The sequence below is a fragment of the Pristiophorus japonicus genome, chromosome 4 (assembly GCF_044704955.1).
Source record: "Pristiophorus japonicus isolate sPriJap1 chromosome 4, sPriJap1.hap1, whole genome shotgun sequence".
Lineage (NCBI taxonomy): Eukaryota > Metazoa > Chordata > Chondrichthyes > Pristiophoridae > Pristiophorus > Pristiophorus japonicus.
The window spans coordinates 117,404,332-117,416,160 of NC_091980.1; the positions used below are offsets into that span (position 1 = coordinate 117,404,332).

The following is an 11,829-nucleotide window of genomic DNA, read 5'->3' on the forward strand; positions in this document are numbered from 1 at the left end:
AGCAGAATCAGCACCTGCATTCTGCAAAAAATGGGGACAGAGTTTATGATTTGAAATTGTTGAACTCAATGTTGAGTGCGGAAGGCTGTGAAGTGCAAAATAGAAGCAAATTTCCACCCTTCCCTCGCCTTCACATGGTCCATCTCTGACTCTTCCCTTCCCTTCCTCGTCTTCTCTGTCTCTAATTCTGGGGATATGCTATCAACCAATATCCACTATAAGCCCGCTGACTCCCGCAGTTACCTTGACTACACTGTCTCCCACCCCGCTTCCTGTGAGGACTCTATTCCATTCTCCCAACTGACACCAATTGTAACACTGCCTCTGCTGCCCCAGGATAGACCATGGAAAGAACCTGGGATCTTCTTTCATTACTCACAGTCACGTCATGTAGTGCATTTACATATGGAGTGACTGGGATGTCCCTGCAGAATATTTTAGGAATTTAATGGTGGCTGGTAAAACTTTGGAAATGTTTTCCCTCAGATATTGCTGACTGAAGGGGTTATGTGGCAAATATTACTATAATTGAATGTGCAATGGGGAGGCTGATAATGTGTATATCATCATTTTACTTTAAAATTTTGTTTGCAGAATTTATCAGAACACTTTTTTCCCTTTTTTGGCATATAAATGCCAATGAATGAGTAACCCTTCATTTAGGAACAGTTTGAAGCCAGAGCCTTCTTCGCCTCAAAGAAGGGAACTGCTGATTCCTACAGCTTAAGCCCCTACCCCGAGTCAATGGCATCCCTGGTCAGGCAATACTGGGGCTCACAGTTGTGGAATGAGTCCCTTGAATAACATATCTCTGGGGTGACCTTCATTTAGCTTTGAAGAGATACAAACACTCAGGTAGAGGCAGTCAAAGGCTAGATTACGAATAATTTGACTTATGAGTATGAAATGAATGCTTCAGTTAATTTGGGGTTTAAGCTGCAATGTCCACAAATTAAAAGCTTTGCTTGTATATTTCACTTGAAAATTATCTCCGTTTTGGAGAGAAACAGGTATGGGTTTGAAGTTCTCCCGTGGAATCGTACCTTTCTTCTGTGACGGTGGATGTCCCCAATGGAGTTTGCCAGGCTGCTGGATCCCAGGATGGCTTGGGCACTGCGAGGCCAGTTAGCGCCGACCAAATTGTGCTCTTCCAGCAGCAGCCGGCGCAGATGTTCCGCACCAGTGACGCGCACCACTGGTCGCCCAAGTAAGTGTGTCTTGAACACATGTCCATGTTGCTTCCTTCTGGAGGCATGGAAATCAGAGCCCTGTAAAAAATAGGGGGAAAAAAAACGTAATAAAAAGTGTCTGTAGTGAAGATTACTTTTTTTTAACTTCTTCCTAGCTGACCAGTTTTCTACTTTCTTTATTCAGAAAACCTATTACACAAAACCTATTTCACAAACCTATTACACAAAACCTATTACACAAACCTATTACACAAAACCTATTACACAAATCTATTACACAAAACCTATTACAAAACTGTTCTCCTGAAAAAAAATGTGGCCAAGTCACATTGGAGCAATAAAAAATTTGTGCTAGAAATGGCAGGGTGACGGTCCATCAACCCCCACACTATGGCGGGAATGTTTACCTCGAGACCCGCTGGGAGTGGAGGGGCTTGGTAGCACGTGGGAAACCCGGAAGTAACTGCAGCGCATCTGCCAGTGGCTTTTGAAGCCAGTCCCTGCATTTGCATCCGACTTCCTGGTTTCTCAACCAATTAGCGTGAGCGGGCATGATGGTCACACACACGAGCCTATTTCAGCTGAAGTATTTAAAGGAGCACTGCAAAGATGCCAGTTGAAGGATTATGGAGGTTGGAGAAACAGTGAAAGCAAGAATGGACTCGCAAAGTGCCAAGGCTGCGCCTTGTTTCAATGATGTCTTCACAGGGCTAATGTTGCGGTGTTTCAGAACCCGCTGGGAAAAACTGACGAGAGGATGAAGCCAGCCTCAGAGATCATGAAGGCATGGCTGGAATTCGCTGAGGCGGTCAGCAGCAGGACTGTGGTGCCATGCTCCTGGATACAGTGCTGGAAGCGAGTTAATGAACCAATGAGGGCAGGAAAGGTGAATAGAATGGTACACTCAACTACATCCTGATGTGCGTGTCATCCCAACCCGCTCACTCTGCCTTCCCAAGCCTACTCCAGTACATCAATCCTTACATCAACTTATCTTGTTGGTGCACCCATCCCTCTCTGTCTGTACACTTACTCACATCCCCATCTGACTATCCAACATTGACAGACAACCTCATCTTAATGCAATGCCCCTCATAGTCACCCTCAACAAATGTTGCCCATCCATCCATTCACACATTACAATACTCTCACTTGAAGGTCTGTTGTTTCCCTCCTTGCAAGAGAAGAGAGCACAGAACACCAGGGAGAGGCAGAGAACCAGAGATGGTCCTCTAGTCATTACTTCACGGACAGCTGCAGAGGAGGATGCACTTGAGATAGGCTGAGTGTTGGCGTGCCTGGCAATTGGAGATGGGGAGATGGGGAGCTCCCAGCTACCTGGTAATAGAATTAAATATCACTCAGCCGCAGTCATTCATGTTAACTTGAGGTCAACAGCCAGTGAAATATGATCATGTGCATAATGCTCACTTAAAACATTCTTACCGTTACTATTCTAATTCATGTCTTTAATCTCCCACAGGTCCATCGAGTGTCCCACAGGAGGGGGTGCCAGAAGGTGATGACAAGTCCTCAGAGGAGGGTACGCACTCTAAGGGTGCACCGTCATAGGACTCATGTACACCACGCACCAGCTCACATACACACACGTTGGCAGGACCAATAAGACAGATAGTTGTGCTGTCACCTGGTGTCTCACATATCACATGAGCAAGAGCAAATAGTGGAGACAGGGACAGTGGTGGAGAGTTCCCATTAGAGGGCGCAGGACTCTCCACGTTCTGCACAGTTTGATGCAGATGTTGAACCTCGGGGGCCGTCGATGAAGAGGATGATTCTGGAAGAGCAGCAAAAATGTGTGAGGTTCTGGGAGGCATTCCAGCCGCAATGTGCACACTTGCAGAGAGAATGGAGGAGAACGTCTCAAGCATGACTAGCATGATGTCGCAGGCCTTTGTTATGATGTGTTCGCCCATGGAAAGCGTGGCCGTCTGCATGGAGCATGAAACATGGCATTCAAATGAGTGCATGCTGCCCCTCACCATGGCTTGCACATCCTAAATGCCACCTTAAATAAGATTGATTAAAACCTCGCCTTGGCTGTTCAGCGCCCCACTGATATGCAGGAAAGTGCTTTCCGGCTTGTTGCTAGCAGGGAAGTGTGGGTGGGCCATGAGAGGGAAGGTGGAGAATGGGGCCATGGAAGTGGGAACTCTGCTCAAAGCACTTCCACTTCTCACCCATTGCCACCACCCACCGCATCAGTCATTGCCCCACATGCTGCCTTGTGCAGATGGAACAGTCTTTGGCCCTCATGGGCTCTCATGGGTTCCAGAATCCAGAGGGTGTCAGCCAAACACATCTCAGCAGTCAGAGCAGGGATCTGAGCAGCTTGACTCTACCTTTGCTGAAGCCACAGGGGCTGCATGCATAGGGTAGTAGAAAAAGGAAGATGCAAGATTTGTAGTTGCACAAAATATACACAGGGTGTGTTACACAATGCTGCATTGTTAAGTTTATGTTTAAATTCTGAGCCATATAAAAATTATTTCTTTGCAGTGCTTTCCCATCTTGTCCATTTTTGCCTGCTGCCTGGCAAATGACCATCTCACTTCATATGACTGGTAAGACAAGACTTTTAAATCCAAGCAATGGGTGTCTGTGTGAAGTTTTGTTGATTGCAGGACTGCTTTGTACTGGGGAGGGGGAGGCAAGTTTTCGGCATGTGGCTGCCAGATGGGTGCAGTGATGCAACCTAAGTAAATCTTGCCGTTGTGAGTCCATCCCAGGCAGCAATGCGTGCTGCTGCTGGTACTATGGCCACATGATGTTCCTCCTCCTTCTCTTCCTGTTGCTCCTCCTCTGCAGAAGCACTGCGCTGTGTGCCTTGCTCCTCCTGCAGCTCCAATCCTCGCTGCTGCACTATGTTGCGCAGAGCACAGCACATCACGATCATCCTGGAGACCTTGGTTGGTACGTACTGAAGGGCATCTCCAAATCTGTTGAGACACCTGAAGTGCAACTTCAGCATCCCGATTGCTTGCTCAATGACACATCTTGTCATCAATTGGCTTTGATGGTAGCCCTCTTGGGGTTCATTGCCTGAGCTCATCACCAGTGTCATCAGCCACGTTTTAAGCCTTGTGTCCAAGCAGCCAGCCAGTGAGTCTGTTCAGAGTTGCGAAGAGCTCAGGGAGGGTGGACTGGCGTAGGGTGAAACAGTCATGGCAGCTGCCATGTATCTTACATTATTATATATAACTGTATCCTAACATGCTATACATGACTGTAATAAGATATGACCTGTAACCACCAGCATACCTTACCACCTGGGGTGCACTTGCAAGAGACAGGTATATAAGGACAGATCTCAGGCAAGTGCAGCATTCCAGAGCTGTGAAATAAAGGTGCAGGTCCAGAGTGACCTTGACTTCACTACATGCCTCGTGTGAATCTGTACTGAGGGGACAGGACTTTACAGCAGCTCTCTGAGAATCTTCCACACAGCTGCATAAATGATCTTTTTGTGGTTGCAGATGAGCTGCACAATTCTGGTTCACAAACATTCCTGGGTGATCTGGGGGTGCCTTGATTGTCACATGTGTGCAGTCAATGATGCCCTGCACCTGTGGGAAGCCAGCAAGAGCAGCAAACCTGAGCATCCGCTCATTCTGACTGGCTTCATTGGTGTACATAATTGCCTGCCCTGGCAAACATGGCATCAGTCACTTGCATGATGCATTTATGGTCGGGGGACTGCAAAATCCTGCAAATGTCTTCTGAAGATCCCTGGAAGGAGCCTGAGGTGAAGAAGTTGAAGGCGATGGTCACGTTGACAGCCACTGGTAAAGCATGGCTACCAGGTCCACTTGGCAGCAGGTCTCGTTCCAGCAGGTTGCAAATGTCTGCCATGACCTGACGAGATACCCTGAGCCTCCTGAGGCACTGGTGTTCAGGCATGTCCTGGAAGCTGATCCTCTGCCTATATACCCCGTGTTGCGGGTATCACCTCCTGTGAGCTGCAACTCTAGGCTCAGTCCCTCTCTCTTGTGGAGCGGCAGGTCTGTGAGAAGAAGGGGGTTGCTGCTCCTGTGCTCATCTTGGTCCTCATTTGAGGTCTAAGGTGAAAAAGCATAAGCGGTACCCATGCTGATCTGATGCAGGACAGGGGGAAAATGGAGATCAGATGCACAAACCATCAAAACAGTGAGAGTGACCTCCAGAGTTGTAGAAATCACCTGTAGTGAGAAAAACTTTTCACTTAGGTAAGGAAACAGGTCCCAGTACTTATGGGATTTTTTGCCTGTCATTTGTTCAGCCCCTCAGTTGCCGCTGTGCTCTCGCCTTGCTTTCACTGCCAAGGTCCAAGAAGCCCAGGAAACCCGTGCACCCACTGTGAAAGTTGAAAACCCCTGTTAAAAAGACCGTTAATTACCTCTTAACATATTTAAGTTGACAACCCGCCTCTCCCGAGGGGGTTTCTGGCACGCAGCCGAATGTGCTCCAGTGAAATGTGAAAGTTGGATGGGTTGGGCCCAGCTCCCCGACCTGCTGTGAATTTCAGCAGCCACTCTCAAACCCACTTGCTCTTTCCTGTAAAAACTCCCCCCTATAATTCACTCACAAAAAAATACCAACTCATCCACCATTCAATTGTGAATCCTCTCATCCCCTCCCCTCCACTCACCACCATGCTAAATCAACTGCCTCCATCCTGGTTACGTTTTCCCCTGTACTCCTCAGCCTGGCCCAACTCATGTCTGATGTGAAGAAACTCAAACGGTATATGTATGCTGACGTTGTCCAACCCCAGCCTCCAGTGTCAGCTCTGACAGCTCCGTGCCATTCCACTCTCCTTTTTGCGGCTCAGGTCCTGGCTTCTGTAGCTCTGATGGTCGCTGTGGGAGATCACTGGAGTAAAAGGGTAGCAGATACAGATAACTAAGCTAGGGAGATAAGCAAAGGGAGAAAGGTATAGTAAACAGAGACACAGCAAGAGAGCAGCAGAGAGAAAAATGGAGAGAATGACCGAGCCAGCAAGAATGAGAGAAAAGGACAGAGAGAAGGAACAGCAATAGAAGGAGTGGGCGAGAGGGGTAATGCAGACCCATAGAACATGTCTTCCTGATGTGTCCAAGCTTCTTAGTATAGCTGTGGATAATGGGCACCTCCAACGATATGTGATGAACTGTGTCAAAGTCTTCACCAATCCCCAAATGTTCTCATCCACAAAACACCAGCACTGGATTGAAAATCGGGCCAGCTCCACTGTACGTGCGTGTTTCTTTCCCACCTGATCTCCCTCTATTCGCTGTGCCCAGGTGATTCCTTCTGCTCAGTGCAACAATAGCAAAATCTGACCTATGTTTTATACAAGCAAATGTTGCTTTCTTCTTGCTCACTAGGGCAATACAGTTCTGGAAAATTGAAGCCTAGATATGTCTGTCTGTGATATTGGTGTATGAATATGTAACATGCTCATACAATGTTTTGCTATTTTAACAGGGACATGCATCCATTTATTTTAAATTAGTTGCATCATCCATTAAATCAATGGTCAGAAAAATGTCACTTGAATACTTTGTAAACTATGTAGTTTAAATGTTTTTTCATAAAGAATTTATTCAAGCTAAAATGTTGTGTAATAACCTATAGCCAAACCAACTGTGCATTCTTTGAAGATGTTCCGTTCCTCCTCTCATTATGACTTTTCTTTTTGGTTCTTGTTCTGGTTTTGGCATTTACTACAGCTTATATGTGTCAGCCAGTGGCTCAGTGGGGACTCCTTCCACTACATGCTGCCTGACCCGCTGAGATTTACAGCATTCCCAGAAGAGGCGAGGGCCCAGGGGCAGCACGGGCCAGCCCACACTGCGATATGTGTGCGCACTATGTCCGTGCAGCAGAGCAGGTCTCCAGTAGTCTTGGTCAATCCTTGCCACTGGACCAAGACTACTGGAGCCCGTGTGGTGGCTGGTGTGCATCGGGCACCCCATGTTAAAAAAATCCACGCACAGGCATCTTCCACCCTTCAATATGTAGTTCGGGACGTGGTACATTAGGTCCTTCATTGAAACACCTGTGAACTCATCCCTTTTTGGGCGTGGAAGCAAGTCATCCTCGTTTCGAGGGACTGCCTATGATGATGATGGGGTAGCACTCTCGCCTCTGAGTCAGAAGTTTCTGGATTCAAGTCCTACTCTAGATTCTTGAGCACAAAAATCCAAGCTGCCACTCCAGTGCAGTACTGAGGGAGTGCTGCACTGTTGGAGGTGCCCTGTTTCAGATGAGATGTTAAACCGCGGTCCTGTCTGCTCTCTCTCTCTCTCTCTCTCTCTCTCAGGTGGACGTAAAATATCCCATAGCACTATCTCGAAAAAGAGCAGACAAATTAACCCTAGTGTCCTGGCCAATATTTATCCCTCAATCAACATAACAAAAAAAAAACAGATTATGTAATCATTATCACATTGCTGTTTGTGGGAGCTTGCTGAGTGTAAATTGGCTGCTGTGTTTCCACCATTACAACAGTGACTACACATCAAAAGTATTTCATTGGCTGTAAAGTGCTTTGAGACGTTTAGTGGTCATGAAAGGTTCTATATAAATGCAAGTCTTTCTTTATTTATTTAAACCCATTTGCCACTCTCTGTGAAGATAGCTACTGTATCTCCACTCTTGACCTTATCTTTTGTTTCCCCCCTCTTTTAATTTGACAACTGCCCTGATGCATATTTCTAGCACATTGATTTTATTTCTGTGGACTTCTTGATATATCCAGCTTCCTAGCAATATCCTGATAGATGCACCGTGTTAGTAATTCTTTACAGTAGAGTCTGACATGTATCACTAGCACATCACAATGCAAGCTCTTTACCATTGTGTGTACAGGTGCATCGTCCAAAATCCGTAATTCCGGAATCTGGAATGTTCCGGAATCCGGATACCGGAACGATTGCTGGCAAGGTCATCCGGAATCCGTAAAATGTTCCGGAATCCGGACCCTGCCGACCTTGGGCCTCGCCACACTGCCGCCCGACCTCGGACATCGCTGCACCACCCCTCGCTGCCGCCCGACCTCGGGGCTCACCTCGCTGCCGCCCGACCTCGGGGCTCACCTCGCTGCCGCCCGACCTCGGGCATCACCTCGCCGCCGCTGCCCGACCTCGGGGCCTCCTTGCCGGCATGCCCGAACATCTCCTCCATGACAGTGCGCCCGACCAGTTCCTCTTCGGCGGGGCCTGCCCGAACACCTCCACGGCAGCGGGGCCCGCCCGAACACCTCCACGGTGGGGCCTGCCCGAACACCTCCATGGCGGGGCCTGCCCGAACACCTCCACGGCGGTGGGGCCCACCCGAACACCTCCACGGCGGTGGGGCCTGCCCAAACACCTCCACGGCAGCGGGGCCCGCCCGAACACCTCCACAGCAGCGGGTCCCGCCCGAACACCTCCACGGCAGCGGGGCCCGCCCGAACACCTCCACGGCAGTGAGGCCTGCCCGAACACCTCCACGGCGGGGCCTGCCCGAACACCTCCACGGCGGTGGGGCCCACCCGAACACCTCCACGGCAGTGGGGCCTGCCCGAACACCTCCATGGCGGCGGGGCCTGCCCGAACGGCTCCACAGCGGCGGGGCCTGCCCGAACACCTCCACGGCAGAGGGGCCTGCCCGAACACCTCCACGGCAGTGGGGCCTGCCCGAACACCTCCACGGCGGTGGGGCCTGCCCGAACACCTCCACGGCGGCGGGGCCTGCCCGAACACCTCCACGGCGGTGGGGCCTGCCCGAACACCTCCACGGCAGTGGGGCCTGCCCGAACAGCTCCACGGCGGCGGGGCCCGCCCGAACACCTTCACCGCGGCGGGGCCCGCCCGAACACCTCCACGGCGGCGGGGCCCGCCCGAACACCTCCACGGCGGTGGGGCCTGCCCGAACACCTCCACGGCGGCGGGGCCTGCCCGAACACCTCCACGGCGGTGGGGCCTGCCCGAACACCTCCACGGCAGTGGGGCCTGCCCGAACAGCTCCACGGCGGCGGGGCCCGCCCGAACACCTTCACCGCGGCGGGGCCCGCCCGAACACCTCCACGGCGGCGGGGCCTGCCCGAACACCTCCACGGCGGCGGGGCCCGCCCGAACACCTCCACGGCGGCGGGGCCCACCCGAACACCTCCACGGCGGCGGGGCCTGCCCGAACACCTCCACGGCAGTGAGGCCTGCCCGAACACCTCCACGGCGGCGGGGCCTGCCCGAACACCTCCACGGCGGCGGGGCCTGCCCGAACACCTCCACGGCAGTGAGGCCTGCCCGAACAGCTCCACGGCAGTGGGGCCTGCCCGAACACCTCCACGGCAGTGGGGCCTGCCTGAACACCTCCACGGCAGTGGGGCCTGCCCGAACACCTCCACGGCGGAGCCTGCCCGAACACCTCCACGGCGGCGGGGCCTGCCCGAACACCTCCACGGCGGCGGGGCCTGCCCGAACAGCTCCACGGCGGCGAGGCCTGCCCGAACACCTTCACCGCGGCGGGGCCTGCCCGAACACCTCCACGGCGGGGCCTGCCCGAACACCTCCACAGCGGCGGGGCCTGCCCGAACAGCTCCACGGCAGTGGGGCCTGCCCGAACACCTCCACGGCGGCGGGGCCTGCCCGAACACCTCCACGGCGGCGGTGCCTGCCCGAACAGCTCCACGGCGGCGGGGCCTGCCCGAACACCTCCATGGCGGCGGTGCCTGCCCGAACACCTCCAAGGCGGAGGGCCCCGCCTCAGCACCTCATCGCCCGGCGACGCGAACAGCTCTTCGGCAAGCACCGCCACCGCCCCCCCCCCCGCTCCCGACGTTCCAAAATCCGGAAATACCCGAATCTGGGCTCGGGTGTTTCTGGATTCGTGACGTCAGAAAGACGTTCCAAAATCCGGCAAAACGCAAAATCCGGAATGGCCTCGGTCCAGAGGGTTCCGGGTTCGGGATGCTGTACCTGTATATGTATAAGAGTTAATGAAACACACACAAACTGTGCTGCACCTGATGAATGTGGATTGTTGCCTGTTGCCTATGTAATAACTCAATAGGCTTAGTACCGTGAACTCAATCAGGTGCGACCTGACTCTACTTTATTAGCTCTCAAAGTGAGGATTAAACATGGAGGCTTTCTTTATATACAAGGGCTGCACGTGTGTGTCTGTGGCCCAATGACCTCCGACGGTCGCTTCCCCTGGTGGGTACTTTATCTGCACAGGTGCTGAAATGAGATGCAAGTGAACCGTGCAGTACCGGATTGGAGTGATTTGTTCCCTTTTACGCAGTGTGTACTGTGTTATCCATGGCTCACTGGTAGCATCCTCACCTCTGAGTCAGAAGGTTGTGGGTTCACATCCCATTCCAGAGACTTGAGCACAAGATCTAGGCTGATGCTCCAATGCACTCAGAGATGCTGTTTTCTGAATGAGAATTAATACCACAACCCCGTTTTCCCTTTCAAGTGGACATAAACAATCCCATGGCACTATTTCGAAGAAGAGCAGGGAGAATTCTCATTAGTGTCCTGGCCACTATTTATCCCTCAACCAACATCATTAAAACAGATTATCTGGTGATTGTTGTTTGATGGGACCTCTCTGTACACAAATTGGCTGTTGTGTTTCCTACATTTACAACAGTGACTATTGATTGTAAAGCATTCTGAGGTCATGAAAGGCACTATATAAATGCAAGCTTTTTCTTTCGATACCTGTATAATAACTGACACTGAGATCTGTAAAAACTATAAATTACTAGATTGTAACGAGCTGATCCATTTTAAGCCTTTCCTCAAAGGGAAGGATGAAGTTGGAGCACAAGACACCCAGGACTTTCCCCGAAGAATAACACTGGCACAAATTGGGACACAGACAGAACTAAAAAAAAGATGTAAAATAAAATTTAAAAATTAAACACTTACCCCAACCAACAAATAGTTCATCTTCCCATCCTATCCTTCAAAAGTTACTTAGTATAATTAGCAATCAGACATACCTGTAGGAGCCAGTGGAACGTTTCACCGAAAAATGGAAGCCCCATGGAACCCGGAGGGAGAGGGTGCTCCCAGTCCCCGTCTTGGTTTAGGTTCCATCGAAGCTGCCAGAGATAGATGCAAGCAGTCACGAGAAGCACGATGGGGACCAGGACAGCAAAAAGACTGATCAGGACCATCCTTAGACGTTTCAACATAAAAATCAGCGAGCTAATAAAACTGGACAAAATATAGCAATTTGTAGATTTAAAGGTCTAGCAATGCTGCATCACAGGACCAATTGTAAAAGTCTGAATTGGATCTAACAAATAGTCTGAATATATAGAGGCATCAAAGTATACTCAGAGGTTTGGTATTTCACTGGAGTGTGGCCAAGCATCATTTCTCCCCCGCTGCCCCCCCCCTCTCACCCACCTCCCTCACACACGTTCTCCACCCCCTCAACCACTCTGGGAACAGTCCAGGGGAAAAGGAGCCTATCCCGATGATGTGATCACCTTGTAGAGATTTGTGTCAAGGAGAGGTCTGAAGGTAGATAATCTTCTAGGTGATTATCTAGAGATGGCACACCACTCTTCCAAAAGGGTTAAAAATACGTGGGAGCTATAACGCACTCCTGACACTTTGGACAGATTCCTTCAAACATGAAGCTCAGAAGTACA

At 50.9% G+C, this 11,829-nt stretch overlaps 1 protein-coding gene across 1 annotated transcript in view; it reads right to left on the bottom strand.

Annotated features, from left to right (window-relative positions):
* LOC139262484 (cytochrome P450 26B1-like) overlaps window positions 1-11,346 on the bottom strand; it is a 49,824-nt gene extending 38,478 nt beyond the window's left edge. The window contains exons 1-2 of the mRNA XM_070877665.1: window positions 11,170-11,346; window positions 1,044-1,268 (exon numbers count right to left, since the gene is read on the bottom strand). Coding sequence (XP_070733766.1) covers window positions 1,044-1,268; window positions 11,170-11,346 — 402 coding nt within the window. The remainder of the gene's footprint in view (window positions 1-1,043; window positions 1,269-11,169) is intronic.
* Between the last annotated feature and the right edge of the window lie 483 nt (window positions 11,347-11,829).